This window comes from Aulostomus chinensis, chromosome 15 (assembly GCF_037954235.1).
Source record: "Aulostomus chinensis isolate RoL2024-O1b breed Wild chromosome 15, RoL_Achi_v1.0, whole genome shotgun sequence".
NCBI classification, from domain to species: domain Eukaryota; kingdom Metazoa; phylum Chordata; class Actinopteri; order Syngnathiformes; family Aulostomidae; genus Aulostomus; species Aulostomus chinensis.
The window spans coordinates 22,131,532-22,152,068 of record NC_141334.1 but is presented as its reverse complement, the minus strand read 5'-3'; the positions used below and the strand labels follow the sequence as shown (position 1 = coordinate 22,152,068).

The following is a 20,537-nucleotide window of genomic DNA, read 5'->3' as shown; positions in this document are numbered from 1 at the left end:
CAAGTTTATCCTACTTTGTTTAAAGTCTCTATCAAGGTAGGATTAAAAGAGTCTAACATCACAGTAATCTATAAGTATTTTTTTCTCTTTTTCAGTCATCACCGGACAGATAGCCAGTACAATGATTTCTGATACAATTGTAAAATGGTTTCTGCATGGGAGAAAGTAATATGCAATAGCAGGGTGCAATTTTTAACCCCTCAACCGAAAGCAGCAGCAACATCTGGACTACTCATCCACATGTAACAGGATAAATCTATCCATCCATCCATTTTCTACCACTTATCCTGTTAAGGGTCGTGGGGGGCTGGAGCCTATCCCAGTAGCCTTCAGGCATGAAGCGGGGTACACCGCAACTATTCAAACTCACAGTCATGTCGACAGTCAATTTAGAGTATTCAATTAGCCTAGTCCCCATTTTCATGTCTTTGGACTGTGGGAGGGAGCCAGTGTACCTGGAGAGAACCCATGCAGGCACGGGGAGAACATGCAAACTCCACACAGAAATATCCTGTGCCCAAGCCGGGGCTCGAACCTGGAACCTTCTTGCTGTGAGGCAACCCCCGTCAGTCCATCGGGATGAGATACGGAATAAACAAACACTCTCAAGATAGAAATGTAACAGAGTCTGTCCCCGTAACTCTCATCTATGAATTTCTCTCCTGGTTTTTCTTTCTTGTAATTGTGTTGTACACATAAATCAATCAAAATGCCTGCAACTATTTCCTAATTTTCCACAGTCAAACCATTTCTCATCTCAGCACTGGCTTAGTGGCAGCTCTTTTAGTGTCAGTGAAACTAACACATCAAAATGAAAATGACAAGCAGAAAAATCAACATGCTCACTCCAGTGCCCATTTAAAAAAACTGATAACTGAGAAATATGCTTTCATTTAGCTTCTGCACAGTGTGTGCTGGAGTTGAAAAAGAAATAACAGTGAGTTGAAAGTAGAGTAAATCTCAGATAGCCATCATCTCATATCTCAACTTCTCATATAGCCTTCAGAGCAACCTCACTGCAGGATAGAATGTGTCTGGCTCGGAATACAGACACAAAAATAAGTCAACAACACGTGGAGCAATGACATAGTACAAAAAAATGAAACAAATAAAAAAAACCTGTACATCACAAGGAAGTTGGGTTTTTTTATGAGAGTCCATGCCATAACCGTAGGGATTTTCTCCACAGAGAACCTCTTAAAAATATACTGTATATCCATCCATCCATTTTCTACCACTTATCTTGTTAAGGGTCATGGAGGGGCTGGTGCCTATCCCAGCAGCCTTCAGGAATGAGGCGGGGTACACCCTTGACGGGTCGCCAGTCTATCGTAGGGCCAACACATATAGACAGACAACCATTCACACTCACAGCCACACTTCCGGTCAATTACCCTAGTCCCCACTTCCATGTCTTTGGACTGTGGGAGTAAGCCAGAGTACCTGGAGAGAACCCCAGCAGGCACAGGGAGAACATGCAAACTCCACACAGAAAGACCCTGTGCCTGAGCTTGAACCGGGAACGTTCTTGCTGTGGGTTGACAGTGCTAACCACTGCACCACGGGCCACCTTCAAAAATATAGTGTTTTAAAAACAGACACCACCTGTAGTAGATTGTACGGGGTAGTGACCTCACCCTGGTCTTGAACCCAGACCTAGAGGGTACCAAACATGCCCACAGACCTAGAAAGAGCCAGGCTTTTTGGCGTAGTAGCCTGAGTGCATATTTTACCGTGGTGACAGCAGTATGTCACACCTTTGGGAAGTATGCCATGCGCTGCACGCATACGTACATGCCTCATCCATCACACTTCTCCAATTCCTACAGTGCCCCTCACACTAGTGCTTCACCCATCTCTGGGCTCCCTCACATTGGGCCATCATGCAGCCCATACACTGGTTACACCTCCAATGACCTCAAAGCCAGTCATCCCACTTCTGACACCATATATTGCGGAGATGGGGAATTGTCATCCCACCCTGGTCTTGAAGTCAGACCTACAGGGTGCCAAGCATGCTCACAGAACTCAACGGCAAATAGCCTGGGTCATTGGCATGGCAGCCAGCGTTCATGTTCAACCGTAGTGGCAGGAGGCCATCACAACACCAATAAATGCTACAATAACGAAAGGAAGCAACAGAAAGATCATTATTTTTTCTCCCTCTCCACTTTTTTGTCACTTTGACTCCTGTTGAGTTTTAATTCTTTCATTTCAGAGTCATCCACCTCCAGGGTCTTAAATCCAGTCCTCCAGGGGCCTGCTAGCAGGTGTCAGCAGCATATGAAGCAAAGTCAGAGCTATCAGCCCAGAGGTGAAAACATCTACAGTACGTGCCCATGACATATGCCCTTCAACTGTGGTGCATCCCTGACGCACGCAAGGGTGCAAAGGCCAGTTCAACGCTGCTTTAATCATGCCAGGGAAGAAAGCTTTACATTAGGTGATACAAAGCTTTGCTATGACAACTTCAAATTTGTAGTGTTTATAAATAAGCAACTTTGTACATGGTGCCATTACTGTTTGGGTCAGTCCAAGTCTTTTTCTGATAAATAACAGTCAAATTCAGTTCTGGGGTGAATATTTCCATGTCCAGAATTGAACTTTTTTGTCTAGAAGACCTCAAAACTGGACTGCTTTCTCTTGCCTCTTGGGTCTACTGTATCATAGGGAAGAGTAAAAGAGGAACAAAGCTAGCAAATGGGTGGTAAGGCCCAGCTTTACCCTGGAGCATGAAAATCTGGTGAGAAAACTCCTAGTGACTGGCTGACCTTTTCAGTGTAAACACAGGATGAAGGCTCCACATGTGCTGACCCACCTGTTTAGACATCCTAATTAATACTATAAATGTGAAAAAATAAAGTTCTGGCTCAGGTATTGGAGACAAGGCCTTGGTCAGTATTTACACCCCTGTTTTTATTTGAGTTTGACCGTAAAAATTTTAATGTGCATTTTCGAACAGCATGAGTTCATAAATCATCTTAAAAAAAAAGTAGCCTGCCTTTTAACTCTCATGGCTCTAATGCCAATGCTTACATCATTAATCATAGTAAGCTGTAATTTTCAATATCTTAAAAATGATTATACTGAACATCTGTCAGAGAATGCTATTTTAATGACTGCTGGTGCACTTAAGACTCTAGTATAACCATTTCACCTTCTTAGTCTTTGCTCAGTGTCACACTGAGTTTTCATTACAGCTCTTAAGAATATCCAGGAGTCTGCTGACCCCACGTTCTCAACCCCTGAGCTCTCATTTTCTTTTTCATTTGCTTTTGTTTCCTGCCATTGATTTAATCACAAGCAGATACAGATCAAACTGTCACTTTCTGACTAGCACACTGCACTGTATTTGTTAGCTGAAAACAGCATCACTTCATCCCAAATGCAGTCCTTCAAAACATCATCTTGCCTGACATTACAATCCTTGTTTAAGAAGACTATCTACATTAAGGGAGTGGTGTACTGGTGTAGGCTTAGTAATATAGCCTATTGGCTCACAGATATATCATATCAGTGCATAAAATGCAGAACACAAAGCCAATGGTAATTTGAAGAGTGTAGCATGAACACTCAGTAGTGATAATTGCTTATTCATGTGGCTGCTTTGTTAAGGGGTCAGTCGACTAAGTGAACAGTCCTGATGTTTATTTTACAGAGCGGACTTTTGCAAAAATCCAAATAAAGGAAAATAGAGTAATTACATTCTATTGTGAGTACATTGTAAGTGAAGCTCTTGAGTTCTTTGAAGCTGTTACAGAAGTCTTGACTATTGTAACCGAGTGATGTTTTTGCAGTAAGAGTTAACATGTTGTATTGCATCCAAACAAAATTATTGTACATCATATGTGCAAAGAAATAGAAGCATTGAGTAATGACATCAAAACACATACTATACAGGTTGATAAACAAAAAATGAAGAAACTCTAACACTGTATCAATGAGTGACTTAATTATGTGTTCTGTTTAAAAATGTGTTTGTACTGAGATGTGGCATCAACCGGACAGTGTATTGTTGCTCACACAAATCTGTAAACAGAGATTTGTCCTGCTCTAAAATCAGTAATAGGGTCCCTTTTTGATCAGGCCCTGCTGCTGCTCTATTTGACTACCTCTCAATCGAAAAGTAATTCTTGATTATTTTCACTGGTTAAATAATCCCTTTCAGCCTCCGACACCCCTCATGAGGCTATTAATCACAGAGATGCCTTGGTATCCCTTTAATGAAGAATGAACAAAGACTGACAGGAAGACTCCAAGATGAAAGGCTCTTTGTGCAAGTAACCTGTCAAACTACAAGAGACTATAATATAATAGCTATTATGATCACACCATGCCTTTTACATTGGAATGTTTCAACAGAAAACCACAAAAGAAAAGCTAAATAAACACTGTGAATCTTCCTAGGACCCTTTGAAGTTAACATACAGAAGTAGAAGACCTCTAGCTCACAGACTGATTGGCTCATCCCTCATACATGTAACTATGCCCACACTGAACATGTGCACAACACACTGCCTAAGCTTTCAATGATTCCAGACAATGTAATGGATAGAAAGTGGCCTACATCAGGTAATACTTTTGTGACCACATTAATACAATTCATACACAGCAGGAAAGCAATCTAAAGCCAAACTTGCTGTTGTCCATGTCTGTGTAAATTGCACCTTTGGCTATCACAGTGAAATGTTTTGAACTCTCCTCTTAAAGTAATGTGATTAAATAAATGATGTACGGCTCTGATAATGAGAAAGAACTTACTTAACAACATTAACAGACTGACTTGACTGTCAGACCTTGATGTAAGATATTTATTATACTGTGATGGGGATTCATCAGGTGTATGATGGGGTATGACATTATACCAATTTGAAAAAACTACCATCTCAAAATTGTTCTCTGCTATTTGTTTATTATTGGTTGGCTCTAGACTCAAACTCAGGATTATTACTCATTGTTGACAAGACTCGTATTGCTTCCCTTGAAGGTGATTTGTATGTCGTCTATGTTTTCCTATGATTATTGCTGTGAGATATGCATACAGATTGCTTTATGACAGGAAACCATCAACCATTTAAGGTTATGGTGCAGTATTTTCCAATGCTTTATGTTATGCAAAATTCCAACAGGGAGCCGAACCCCTACAACCCAGGACTAATCAATGACCTTGTTCTAGAAAGAGAGTCTTGTTCTGTTATGTGGGTTTGGTTTGGTTTGAAGAAGTCGGATATTGACCAGAAAAATGTAATTTGAGAAGTCTCCAGAGCAAACTCATACACCACACCCCCCTTTAATACCTCTGTAAAAATCATGTCAAACAGCATATATACATGGGTTCATTATGTGTATTATTGACAGCAACAAAAATACAGTTGTCAAAAGAAATAGGGATACATGATACTATCAGCATGTCATCTAAATCGACAGATACAGATTTGGACATTGTAGGGTCCATGACTATTTTTGTTTTCATCCACAGTCCTGAAGTGCTTTCTGTTCTTGTATTTATACCTTACATGTTAACACTTTATTGTTTGTTATACCCTTGATTGAAAAATTTCCCTGAAGTTTTTTTTTTAAAAAAGGAAAAATTATCTGATATTAATAAATAAGTTGCTCCCAGTGAACATGGTACCTGTTAACTTTTAAGACATGAAACTGCTTAAGCCTCAGAACAACAACCTCTTCTCTTTCAGCTCATAGGTTCTACTCACCTTATGTTGGCCTCCCCCAGCAGTTTCTTTTTTGTTTCATCTAAACAATCGTGTAAATTCCCACTTAAATTTATTTTACCCTAAATCCAGAAGTTTGTCTTAAAATTTATGTGAAATGATTTGCCTTCATACTGGGGCCATCTTAATATGGCAGTGCCTTTTTTTTTTAATGGTTGGGTTCTGTTCTCAATCAAACACTGGACATCTGGATCACATCTTTCTGGTTCTCCCCTAAGTTTGAAGGGGACTCTCAACAGGAAGAAAAAATGTGGGCATAACATGTTGTTACAATGCACTGATTTCAAAGAGCCTGTTCAATAGGGAGGGAGCCAAATCATTCTGTGTCAAACAGACAGACAGTAATCTTCAAACATCTAATGTTCAAATTACAGGCCATTTTGAATCTGTGTCCAAGCACTGTGGAGGATAACAAAGGTGAGATCAACACCTGCCAGGAGTGGCTTTACTGCAGCCACTATATCAATATTTCTATGCCATACCATAGGTCTAATGCTTTTAAATGTACCAATTAAAAAGTGGAGCTCAAGGGTAATTTCAAATACAGAAAACTAGATCCGCAAAGTTACTGAAGTGAGACAGATTGACGAAAAGACTCATCTAAGCTGATGCATTTGAGGTCTGAGGAGTCATCTAAAAGGTCACAGAGATTTATCACGTCCCAAACATGGGAGATGTCAGGTTAGAAAAGTAACCATTTTAAGGGCCCCTTAGTGCAAAAAACAACTAAGAGTGCAGGAGTGCTATGTGGGCGCCACTGTAATTGACAGACTGCTTGATAATCCTTCCACACTTAAAGAAACTGATCCCATGTCACCTCACTTATCATTATTGCCTATTTCTTCCTCGACACTTTAATCACCACTTTTCTGTGCCCGGCTAGTTGCTTTCCATCTTCCAACACATCATTTTGCTGAGTGTGTGCAGTCTGCAAGAGCTTCAGGGGTCATAAATACGAGCAATAGGGGTAGTATGTTGTTGGAATGTTTGACCCCACACAGGGACACCAAAGGGCACTGTTGGATTGTTGTGTCTTCTCAACAGCCACACAGCCTACAAGTTTATTTTTTCCTGAACACTGGTATAAATATCCTGTATGGGGGAAATTGAAACACATACAGTTCAGCATGACCTACCGTGGCAGGCAAGTATGAACCGCTCCAAGTGAGTCTCCACAGCTGTTGTCATGACATAACCACACACACAGATGGTTGCTCAATCATGAAGCTGTTGGATAATGTCTCACTATTTTCTTTTGCACATTCTCCTCTTCTTTATGATGTATGGAAGTGTCCAGATGTGTCACACAGAGCAAAGCAGTTGTTTGTGTTTGGCTGAGTGATGCAAAGGTGAGTTAAATGTTGTAAATTCATTATTGGTAGGGATTTTTCAAGTTATTTTGCTGTTGAAATCTTAATTCATGCCTGTTGTGTAGACAAGGGTAACACACATCCCAGTTCATGCATGGCAAAACCAACATTATGAGCTGACAGTTGCCAGCATGATGGAACCCCACTGATTAACTCTGAAGGAGACAATCATATTTACCCTCATCGCTGGCTTTATAAGTAACACTGATGATTATAGTTTAATCTTCCTCATCACTTTCCTCTCACTTACAGAAAAGGGGCTTGCATGAGTTTAGGGTTGATAATGCATGCAAGATTCATACCTTAGCATGTCTCCCAAATGTGCAATTATCATAATCTATCTGGGTTTTTGACTCTGACTTGATGCACAGTTACAACTCCATAATACATACAAACAATAATTTGAATGTGCTGTAATTATAGTGCAAGTACAGTTCACAAACAACCCTCACAGAGCCCCAGGTGACATTTGCTTCTCTCTATGTCAAAACTGTATTCTAAAATCAGGAATAGGTCTTAGAAGCAAAGGGGTCAGAGCCCCAGGGTGTGATACAGTGTCACTAAATGGGAACTGTGATTTATAGTCTCAGCTAAGATGTACACCTAATTAGAGGCACACTCTGTTTTTTTTCTATTTACTGAGGTATTCAAACATTCAGGTTACCATGACAAAAAAAAAAATCTACAGTGTAGCAACTGTAAAGCAGCTACCTCTATTGTATCTGAGAGCAGAAGCAGAGTCTTAGGGGAGACCCATGACAGGCTCCTACACATGCTCTACTGCTGTATGACTGTAACAATGAACTATTTAAACAAATGATGGGTTAGGGAAAGTTTTACACTTAAAACAAACTAAAATATCACTTTGAAAAGTTATATGTGTGAATTTATCAAATTAAAAATGTTAGGTGGCTGAAAAGGTTTTATTCATACTCAACAGATATTCTTTTTTTTCTCTTTCATTAACATTGGGAGATAAGGTATGACAGACATGTCACTCTAGTCTTTAAAATTACAGCAGTGGAGTAGGAATGAGTCCTAAAATGTGGAAATAAGTTGGTGTTGCTTTGATGTCTGGCTCCCTTATCTCAAAGTCAACAGTATTTTTGATAGGTTTTGGGCCAACATTTTTTTTTTCCATCCTTGTTAACTGCGAAGTTTCTGAAAAAATGCCACTGCTGACAAGTGGCTAAATGACATGACACATTAAATGTCATCACTCAGAAAACAAAATAGTTTCAAGTCATGTCCCTGCGATGTAGCTCCTCATAGCATGTTATTAACTTTGTACTTTTAATGGTTGTATTTATTCTTCAAAATCATTAAAGTTTGGTTAATTTGTGTTGATTATCTTGCTGAACAAGATTTTGCAAGAAGTTTTGTTCACCATGGACCTTATTTTCTTCAGTGATCAAAAATCCATCCATCCATCCATTTTCTACCGCTTATCCTGTTAGGGGTTGCGGGGAGGATGGAGCCTATTCCAGCAGCCTTCGGGCATGAGGCGGGGTTCACCGTGGACGGGTCACCAATGCAGTGAAGGGCCAAAACAAACAGAAAGACAACCATTCACACTCACAGTCACACCTACGGTCAATTTAGTGTATCCAATTAGGCTGGTCCCCATTTGCATGTCTTTGGACTTTGGGAGGAAGCTGGAGTACCCGGAGAGAACCCACGCAGGCACAAGGAGAACATGGAGACTCCACACAGAATGATCCTGTGCTGCAGCCAGGGCTCAAAACCGGAACCTTCTTGCTGCACAAACTACTGCACCACCGTGCTGGCCTGATCAAAAATCCAATATAACAATCCCATTCGCTTTAGGTCAAGGGAATCCACAGCGATGCTGACTCCCAGTTGGCCTACAAGTTTATGTCAACCCTGTAGCATTTGTAGTGGGTCCTCCTTGATTAATGAAGTTGCCAATAGCTTTCCAGCTTGCCCTCTTGAATTTTAGCATGTTCCAAGAAAAACATAGGAACATTTGCCACTCATTCACTGACAAAAAGTGAAACTGCACATACCCTACTCGGTGTATTGCTGTGGCATCACTTATTGGTCCATTGCAGATTTAATTTTGGAACACAGATGTTAACTTAAGACATCAAACACACATTCTCTCTCTCAACAGACTCACGAATGATGCTGCTTACACACTGAACTACTGCTTAAAATGAGTTTTCTCCTTATATAAGACCTTCAAAAACATTATAAAATACATTTCCTACATATGCCAGATGCCGAGGTCTGACATTGTCTATTTAGACCTGGCGGGTCTCTGGGCTTCAGATAAACTGATGCACACAATGGTTTATGATGTTCATAAAAATGTAAAAAATGTATTGTCTCTCTGGACATTTTCTTTTGTTACTTTGGAAATAGATTTACATTCTTCTATCACCCAATACTTGTTGGGATGTTATGGCTGCCACCCAATCATCCCCATCAGTGTGATTAAATCCCTTGGTGTAGCTATTTGCTTATATGTGCAGAACCACCTGTTCTTGCCTTCTAATCCCTAGGCAGTAATAAGTAAGAGAGCCAGTGCAGTAACAGAGATGAACAACCTGAATTTGCATACACACTCCAATGGTCAAATTGCCCAAAGGGGGAGGTGTCGGCCAGCCTGAGTCCCGACCAAAAAGAGACTGCAAAAACATAATGGTTTTAATGACAACACCTGCCGGCATACCCAATAATCATTAATGTTAAATTGATGTAGTTTATTTGGCCCTTTACACATGTTTGGATGCACTAACAATTACCCATAATGACCCCGTTTACAGGTGGCATGGTGGTACAGTGATTAGCACTGTCGCCTCACAGCAAGAAGGTTCCGGGTTTGAGTCCCGGCTCGGCAGAGGATCTTTCTGTGTGGAGTTTGCATGTTCTCCCCGTGGCTGTGTGGGTTCTCTCTGGGTACTCCAGCTTCCTCCCACAGTCCAAAGACATGCAAATGGGGACTAGGCTGATTGGATACTCTAAATTGACCATAGGTATGACTGTGAGTGTGAATGGTTGTCTGTCTATATGTCTTGGCCCTGCGATGGACTGGCGACCTGTCCAGGGTAAACCTTGCCTCTCGCCCGAAAGCTGCTGGGACAGGCTCCAGCCACCGCAACCCTTAACAGGATAAGCGGAAGAAAATGGATGGATGGATGGATGGACCCTGTTTACAAGACTGCACAGTGGATATTTTGTGGTCTAAAACAAACATCCAAAAGGCTCTGGCTCCCCCCCCCCCTTGTTTCCTGCGCATGCATAGCAGCAACATGACTAACAGAGCGAAAAGATTGTCTCTAAGAAAGGAGTAGCATCGTCAGTGGTTTGGAACTGGTTTGGATTTGCGGTGACAGACGTTGAACAAGTGGCTGCACATTGCAAAGCTTGTTTGAAGCCCACTGCAAAAAAAGGCAGCAGCCCAACAAACATTTCAGCATCTAAAACAAAGGCATCCAGCCAAGTGGGAGAAATGCCACTCTTTACGTGGGGAACAAGACTGCTATAACCGGCAAACTCCCACTAACAAAACAGCTTACTGTGGTAGAATCATTTACTCATGGGACCGCGTATGATAAGACAGGGGCACAATGGAGAGCAATCACTGAAGCGGTCACTTCGCACATCGCTAAAGATATCGTACCCATACATACAGTGGTTAGTTAAGTTTTTGATAAAATAAAAGCAGAAATTGTTTTGAGTTCTCTCTGTCCTTTGCATTTCTTATTTTCTTAAAAAAAAACAAAAAAAGTGAATCGAATTTTTTGTGAAAAAATCTGAGATTTTATTTTTAGTCCATATCGCCCAAGCCCTTTGAGACAAACTGTTTGTGACAACGGGCTATACAGATAAAATTGCCTTGCCTTGCCTTGCCTAACACATTCTCTGAAATAGCTCCACAAGCATGAAAAATAAATCAAGAAATCCATGTTTCAGCAATGCATATTGAATTAAGATTAATAATATAACATAAACATGAAAATTAATGATAATCAATAAAAGAGATGTCTCAAATGATCTCAGCTGAAAAGACATGACTTTTACAAAATTTTCTGGCTTTATTTTTATTTTCAAAAAACTGTCCTGGCCTGGAAATTGCTTTTTCTAATTGAATGTCTTTTCTAGACTTTTCACAACAAGATGAACATTGGAAAGTTGAAGATGTGATGGTCCCTACTTACTCTCTCTCCTTCTCAGTGAGTCTGTCAGTGATGGTGTCCTTAATGGAGGAGCGGGAACCCTTGTGGATCACTGGGTACCTAAGAGGGATCTGCAGAAAGCACGAGACCATCAAGACCAAGTGTGCTGTGTAACCAAGGGCAACTGCCACACTCCCATCGTCCTTTGCTGCAAGACACATAGTAAAAAAGAAAAAAGAAATTCTAATGATCATCACTCATCAGCTAGAGTTTCATTTAGAGGACAACAAATGTTAGTCTATCAATGGTATTTAGGTGATCAACATCCACAAAAATATTGCAAATGACAGAATTTTAAACCACCCAAAAGTCTGTCTTTCATGATATCAAGAACTTCAAAGGAATCAGTCAGCTTTGTTTGGAATGTGCTTTCATTACATGGAAAAATAAATTATGATTACATAAACCATGTCCACATCTTGTGAATCCAAACAAAAGGGGTAAACATCCAACCAAAGACAGCTTTGCAACCAAATATTCACAGGATGAAGAATAGCTGTATTCATGTGGGAAAGTGTTTTGAAAGTGATACAACATATGGCCAAGTGCACACAGCACCAAAAAACATTGGCTCCAGTGAGATACTAATTTCTCTCAGATATGTACTTGAGAAGTAAAAGCATCAAAAAGAACTATCCCCTGCTGAGCTCAAATCACTTTTATGGTGGAAAAACTGGAAGCATTAATGAAGATGTCAAATGAAAAGACAGAAAGCCACTTTTTAAGTACAAGGGTTTTCTAAACAACACACAAAGTGATTTCACATTTGCAAACAGCAGCAGGACAGCCCTTGAGGCACATATTTGAAATCACCATAATTTTATCTTTAAGTATTTTACCCCTTGAAATATGGTCTTTTCATAAAAGTGTGGACGACGAATGCGATGGCAGGGTGAATATATTTTTGAAATTTGTGCCAGAGAAATTGGTCAGTGGTATGGTTTTTGCTCAGAAAGTAGAAAACAGGGTTCAAACACATTTTTCCAGGACTCTTCTACTCCTTTGGGGAACATTTTACTATACCTTCTCTAAAAGTTCTGTTCTTACAAAAAATAGACAGATAAATTTATAATTAAGATTTCCCAGCACATATTTATCAAAAAAAATGAATGATAAGCCAAGTGGTGATACAATATAAATATGCATTAACGTAATTAAATGTGAACCAAATTGGATTTTTTTTCAGTTGATATTAAATGAATGACATATTTGTTGTATAAGTTCAATAACTGTCTTTTCCTGAATTTCTTGGAATAATTATGTTTTTCAAAAAATTTCACATTCCTGGAAATAGCCATTTTTAAATTCCATTACTTTTTTTCCCAGGTTTTTCATGACCATATGAACCCCGAGAAAACCAGCATGAACTGGGCTCTTTACCTTCCATTGTCATTCCCTGCCTGTGTTAATAAAACAGCTCAGAAGACACTTTCACCCCACAGCTTTGGTTGAGGGCAACCGGTGTTTTGATTTTGGAGGATGAGGAGCTTACTAGCCTGTCAGATGACACAAAATAAATAAATAAATAAAGTGTCCGCTGCATGATGTGAAACCTCAGGAGATGAGCTATGGTGATTGGGGTGCAGTCCAAATGGCGACAAACTGAACATGTTTATTTTTTTCACAGACTACACACAGTGCAATGATACAAAACCTTTTAATGCCTTGAAAAACGATGGCATCCGCAAGTTTATGTTGTTTAGCAAATATTGTGTGTTTTTAATACAGAGCTACACTCTGGCAGTTTGGCCTTGGTGTCTCGCAGTCTATCTGTGTTTCCACAGATCCACCAGAGCTCCATCTCTCTGCACCAACCACCACCTGCATCGCCCCCCCCCCCACCCCCTTTTTCCCTGCTGTTAAACTGGCCTGCGCTCCCCTCCCATGAACCAGTCTGCCCACTCCCCCACCAACCAGAAGCCCATATTTTGTATTGTAAACTGTTTTCTTGTCTGTAACAACATCTACTTCATGTCTGTCCGTCCTGGGTGAGGGATCCCTCCTCTGTTGCTCACCCTGAGGTTTCTCAGGTTTTTCCCTGTTAAAAGGGTTTTCTATGGAGTTTTTCCTCAGTCGATGTGAGGGTCTAAGGGCAGAGGATGTTGTTATGATCACATGTAAATCCCTTTGAGACAAACTGTTTGTAAAAACGGGCTATACAAATAAAATTGCCTTGCCAATACAAACCATAGACACATTTGTTAAAGTCAATGGATGGTCAATGTCATGTATATATTTCCGTATGAATAGACTGTAGTATGAGAAATTGATCAGAACTCCATCCTCCCCAACCAGCCGATATGTATCTTGCTTCCAAGACAAACTGACAAACTGTTTGTGAAAACGGGCTATACAAATAAAATTGCCTTGCCTTGCCTTGCCTTGCCTTCCAAGTGTACTCTGCATTTTTATGTGGCATAGGCACAAACTCTAGCAGCTTGTATAGAAGAAAAAAGCCCAAATACAATATGATGGAAGCTTATTAAGCTGTTATTTGAAGGGGACCGCAGGGGAATACTGGCATGTGTCTTGTATAAGAACTGCAGGAACATCTGCAGCTGAGGCAAATTGGTTTCTGTCATCAGTGTAGGATTCCCTTTCACTAACTCACATGTCTCTACAAAGGTTGAATGTATCAGCCCTGTGTGCATAAGAGCTGTAAAAGCTAAGAACCTCAAATTCTAGAAAATATCTCCCACCAGAAAACCTCAACATGGTATTAAGCTGATGGTAAGCTATCCTTGACTGGAGCCAGCACCCACTCAAAGCCATGTAACTGTAAAGGCACACTGGTAAGACAACTTTGCACAGTGCCAACAGTGTTTCTTCCCACACCAAAATTTGTCACAAGCTCAGAGCATTGTTTAACCTGAGATACACTGCAAGTCATTTTGAAGGCATTTAATGTTTTGGGGTTTTTTTCACCCGAAAATCAGTTACAGGTGGCCATACACTGTAATGATTAGCTAATACTCAGTTTGCTTAATCTTTGGCTCCATGACAGATGACAACTACCATTTGCGGTGCAATACTGCCACCGTTTGTGCTAAGTGTGAAAATCTGCAAAGTCATGGGAATATTGAGGGAAAACAAGAGCAACCAATTAAAAACCTGGAACTCTGTGGTCTACATTTACAGAACCTACAGGTATGCAGGTTTTTGAGTATTCCATGATTTAGCTACATTGAGATACAAAGCATTGCTTTGTGTGGAAAGCAAAATTTACTTAACAGAGGGGAAATTACTGAAAATGTGCCCCTTTAATGTGTCTCACTGTGAGTAAGTGACTCACTCAGTGAGTGAGTGACTTGCTGTAGCTTCTCCAACTAAAACCTTAAAACAGGCATGTGGGCACATGACAAATTACCTTGAAAGTCTTCAGAATTTGGCAGCTTCACCCCACAGATAACATAATCCGACTGATTTGCCTGTGGATTCAAATAACAGGTGTTACTTTAAAGACAATATTAAGAGATATGGATGAGAACAAAATTATTACCCCCGTGATGAAAATTTGATTTTTTTTTAAGTTTTTCCCAACCATTGTTAAAAAGAGCAAGGAATGTCCAACATAAAATTCTAAACATATAAGGCTACTTTAAAAAGCATAAATTATTTATATTTGCAAACAATAAAAGGATCAGTTAAAAAACAAAAAAAATAGCAGTCCATATTATTTGCCCCCTTAAGAACTGACTGGTATTAAGCCATAGCACAAACTACTGATGTGCAATGATGTGCTTTAACTTTGCAATAATTACAGCCTGTAAATCAAGTTAAAACTGACACCCAGTATAAAAACTTCAGTTAGGGTTTGAGCTGTCACTTGAGAAAGCATCATGCCAAAACAAAAGAATCAATTTAAACTTGGGAAAAAGAATTGTTGATGCTCACAAAGCAGGAGAAGGATATACTAAGTTACCACAGTGTTTCCAAATGTCAAGAACTGGAGTGAGAAGTATCATCAAGAAATTAAAAGAGAGCCATACAGTACAGAACAAGCCTGACAGAGGTGGGAAGTTGAATATTTTAAGACCCTGGATAGAAAGTTACTCATAAATGTGTCTAAAGACCCCAGAACAACTGCCAAGACACTTGTGAATGACCTAGTCAAGTCGGGAATTGTAGTCTTGAGGAAGACAATCACTAAAACCCCGCACACAAATAGCCTGCTAGGTTGCACACCAATAAAAACGCCACTTCTGCAGAATAGCCACCTTCAAAGATAGATAATGTAACTGGAAGTGTGTCCTTTGGTCAGATGAGCTATAACTAGAGCTCTTTAGCCATAGAGATGTCGCTTATGTTTAGAAAAGGAAGGGAGAGGCATACAAGCCAAAGAACACCATCCCTGTGGAACACACTGATGGGAGTATTATGCTATGGGGATATTTTGTAAGTCTGGAAATAGAAATCTTGTCAAATTGGAAGGAGTCTTGAAGAAAGAAGGATATGTGAATATTTTGAAAGAAAACCTCAAGCAGTTAGCAACAAAACTGGGTCTGGGTCGTCACTTTGTCGTCCAACATGACACCCAAAAATATACATTGCTCTGGGTAAAGAACTACCTCCAGAACACCAAAGTGAATGTTATTATACTATTGAAATCTATGGGGGGAACGGAAGACCGTGGTCCATGCCAGTAGACTAGAAGGAAGGAACTTGAGCACTTTGCCAAAGAAGAATGGGCTGGGATTCCTCAGGAGATAAGTCTCAGACTTGTTGAAAATCACAAAAAATGACTGTAAGCTCTTATCCAACAAAAAGGACATATAACTTACTATTAGCATCATGGGGGCTAATAATTTTGACCCTGGTTGTTTTTGTGACATTAGTTTGTTTCCTTTTGCAAAGTGAAATAATATATGGATCCAAACTAAAACGAGCCTGTTTGGAAAAGCTGTGTTAAAAATGTATTACTCTGTTTAACAGGACTTGGGAAATATTTATTTTAAAACAAAGAGGTTTTTATAGGGATGCTAATAATTTTTTCCTCATCCGTAAAATTAGTAACATTGTGTCAGCGTTTAAAGTTGAGTCAAGTTCCCATCTGTACAACTTCTTTTTTACCAAATCAACAATAAATGTTATGTGCACAAGCTCTTTTGAATAATGTGTTATGTTCTTACCACATCAATGGGATAGATGTAGGAGAGCTCAGAAAGAAGCTGACGACAGCGGAAGGTAAGCTGGGCATTGGACTTGAGGAACTGCTCCCTGGGAAGACAAAATCAGATGCAAAAACTTAACACTTATAGAAAGGTGTGCTAAGGTAGTAGAGGGACTTTAAATGATGAGCAGAGATTGCTGTGGAAGAGATGGGAGGAAGAAGAATTGAGCAGTTTAAATCATCTTGGCTAGTTATTGTTACTCACTGTGGGCATCAAGATAATGAAAGGCGCTGAATATAAAGGAGCTGAATAACAAATAATCAAGAACAGTTTGTGTGACAACAGGTCTGGTCCATTTCTACATAATAGCTTTGGTGATTAAGTGAATTAAATCAAATTTGATGTCACATTGAGGTTTCTAGCCATGTTCTATCAATTATAGTCCTGATTGCGAAGGTAAAGGTTGACCAGTGTACATTAACCATGTGTGAGTGTCCACTGTATATATTAGGATTTCATGCTGCTGGCACTGTGCTGTAAAAAAAAAAAAACAACAACTCAGAACTCTATTTTGATGGAAATGCAATGACCAATACACACAGTGTTCCACCTCTTTGGTATACCCTTTTTATTTCTATGAGAGCATTCTAAATTAAGGTTTTTGGGGTTTTTTTTCTCTGTAAGTGCAGAAAGCTCAGTCTACACCAAACACAGGGACTTCCATCGATCCATCCATTTTTTTTACCGCTTATGCTGTTAAGGGTTGTGGTGGGGTGGTGCCTATCCCAGCAGGCTTTGGGAGAGAAGTGGGTACACCCTGGACAGGTTGCCAGTCTATCGCAGAACCAATACATATAGAGAGACAGCTGTTCACACTCAGAGCCGCACCTACGGTCAATTTAGTGTATCCAATTAGCCTAGTCCCCATTTGTATGTCCTTGGACTGTGGGAGGAAGCCGGAGTACCCAAAGAGAACCCACACAGGCATGGAGAGAAAATGCAAACTCCACACAGAGAGAACCCATGCTTGAGCTGGGGCTCAAACCTGGAACTTTCTTGCTGTGAGGCGACAATGCTAACCACTGCACCACAGTGCCACCACACACTTTAAGGGAAAAAAACTCAACTTGAAATCAGTAGGTTTCATCCCCTATGCACCAGTTGCAAAACTTGCTTAGCAATCTATTTATTGCCCCTTTTAATATATTTCTGTTGCCTGTTCTTTGGCATTCAAATTTCTCCAATGGGGATCAATAAAGTATTATCTTATCTTTCATCCATCCATCCAGCCATGTTCTTCCGCTAATCTGGGGTCGGGTTGAGGGGGCAGCATCCTAAGCAGAAAGACCCAGACTTTCCTCTCCCTGGTTTCTTCATCCAGCTCTTCACAGGGGTTCCAGAGGCGTTCCCAGGCCAGCCAAGAGACATGGTCTCTCCAGCGTATCCTGGGTCTTTCCCAAGGCCTCCAACCACTTGAAAGTGCCCTGAACAGCTCACCAGGGAGGCGTTTGGGAGAACACCTGACCAGATGCCCGAACCACCTCATCTGACTCCTCTCAATGTGAAGGAGCAGTGGTTCTACTCTGACTCCTCCTGGATGGTGGAGCTTCTCACCCTATCTCTAAGGGAGAGCCCAGCCATCCTCTGGAGGAAACTCATCTCGGCTGCTTGTACCCGTGAAATTGTCCTCTATTACCAAAAGCTCATGACCATAGGTGAGAGTAGGAACGTTAATTGATTAGTAAATTGAGAGCTCTGCCTTTCAGCTCAACTCTCTATTCACCTCAACGGACTGATGCAGAGTCCACATCACTGGAGACGCTGCACAGATCCACCTGTCTATCTCACGATCCATCTTTCACTCACTCGTGGACAAGACCCAAAAGTACTTGAGCTCCTCCACTTGGGGCAGGGTCTGCATAGAGATATACACACACATATATAAACATATATACATATGCATATATACACATATACATATACATATATGCGTCTGTCCCCAAGTGCAGTCGCAAAAACGATCAAGCGCAACAACAAAACTGGCTCACATGAGGACCACCCTAGGAAAGGAAGACCGAGTCACCTCTGCTGCTGAGGATAAGTTCATCCGAGTCACCAGCCTCAGAAATCACAAGTTAACAGCACCTCAGATTTAAGTTCAGATAAATGTTACAAAGAGTTCTAGTGGTAACACCTCTCTACATCACCTGCTCAGAGGAGACTGCATGAATCAGGCCTTTATGGTTAAATAGCTTACTACTTTCTACATTGTCGATGCATACCGAAGACATTAAATATATGAAGCAAGATATAATGGAATTACGGTGTTAAATAACTGTAAATATGTTTTATATTTTAAATTCCTAAAAGTAGCCACCTTTTGCTTTGGTGACAGCACTGCAAACCCTTGGCCTTCTTTCAATGAGCTTCACGATGTACTCACCTGAAATAGTTTTCACTTCACAGGTTTGCCTTGTCAGGGTTCATTTGTGAAATTTCTTGCCTTCTTAATGGGGTTGGGACCATCATTTGTGCTGTGCAGAAGTCAGGTTGGTACAAGCTAACAGCCCTATTTGACAGCTGCTAGAATTCATATTACAGCAAGAACTAATCAGCTAAGTAAACTGGCTCACATAAGGACCACCCCAGGAAAGGAAGACTGAGAGTCACCTCTGCTGCTGAGGATAAGTTCATCCGCATTACCAGCCTCAAAAATCCCAAGTTAATAGCACCTCAGATTAGAGTTCAGATAAATGTCACAAAGAGTTCTAGAGGCAGACAACTCCCTACATAAACTTTTCAGAGGAGAATGCACAATTCAGGCCTTTAAAGTCAAATAGCTGCTAAAAAAACGCTACTCAGAAAAGGAACAAGCAGTGTTTGGGCCAAGAAAAACAAGGAATGGACATCCTACCAGTGGAAATCTGCACTTTGGTCTGATGAGTCCAAATTTGAGATCTTTGGTTCCACCTGACGTGTCAGGTCTCTACGTGCATGGTTCCCACTGTGAAGCATGGAGGAGGAGGTGTGATAGTGTTGGGGTGCTTTGCTGGTGACACTGTTGGGGATTTATTCAAAATTGAAGGCACATGGCTACCACAGCATCCTGCAATGACATGCGATACCATCCGGTTTGTGTTTAGTTGGACCATCATTTAATTTTCAACAGGACAATAACCCCAAACACACCTCCAGGCTGTGTAAGGGCTATTTGACCTAGAGGGAGAATGATGGAGTGCTGCTCCAGATGACCTGGCCTCCACAGTCACCTGACCTAAACCCAATCCAGATGGTCTGGGATGAGATGGACTGCAGAGTGAACACTAGAACACTAACCTTACATGATCCCTTGTCCTCATTTGGACCAAGACCTGTCCTTATGCAGTGCAATTTAACTTCTGAGATCTGGTTAAAATTCGACTTAATGACTAAAATTAAAGTTAGATTTAGGCATCAATTGGTTAGGGATTAGGATTAGGGCTTGCCACAGGAATTAAAGGCATAGCTGCATAAACCCTTGTATGTATGTATGTGTGTGTGGGGGGGGGGGGGCAGGGGGAGTGTGAGTGTGTGTGTGTGTGTGTGTGTGTGTGTGTGTGTGTGTGTGTGTGTGTGTGTGTGTGTGTGTGTGTGTGAGTGAGTGAATGAGTGAGAGAGAGAGAGAGAGAGTCTGTTTTTTGCATCCAGTACTATTTTACTGCACTGCAGTAACTGTGGGAAGTGTGGGTAATAGCCCAATATTTCATGAAGATAAAAAGGGATTTGGTGGGGAAAATAGTTATTGGATATGATGTGCTCTCCCATTCATGCTCCTCACATTTCACTTGGATTTCCTCTTTAATTTCCCTCATCCCTGTGTGCTGTTGTTTTGTAAAATCAAAAACTAGGCTGATTAATGTGCAATTGTTGCTGAATTCAAAATCACTCATATCTGTCCAGCTGGCTTTGTCTTATCTAATCATTTTCGCCAAGACACAAACCCTTCACAAATCCTTGTCTCAGAACACTTCCCACAACCATCTCAATTATGTGTGCTCAATAAGTCAGTAGTTCTCATTTATCTACATATGAAGCTGGAATTAGCTGAGCAATCGAGAATGTAATGGGTAACTACCGGGCCAC

General features: G+C 40.7%; 1 protein-coding gene across 1 annotated transcript in view; it reads right to left on the bottom strand.

Annotated features, from left to right (window-relative positions):
* Positions 1-20,537, bottom strand: part of uvrag (UV radiation resistance associated gene) — a 136,501-nt gene that overhangs the window by 59,252 nt on the left and 56,712 nt on the right. Inside the window, exons 10-12 of the mRNA XM_086226780.1 lie at positions 16,434-16,521; positions 14,672-14,732; positions 11,287-11,452 (exon numbers count right to left, since the gene is read on the bottom strand). Of these exons, the coding sequence (XP_086082906.1) occupies positions 11,287-11,452; positions 14,672-14,732; positions 16,434-16,521 (315 nt within the window). The remainder of the gene's footprint in view (positions 1-11,286; positions 11,453-14,671; positions 14,733-16,433; positions 16,522-20,537) is intronic.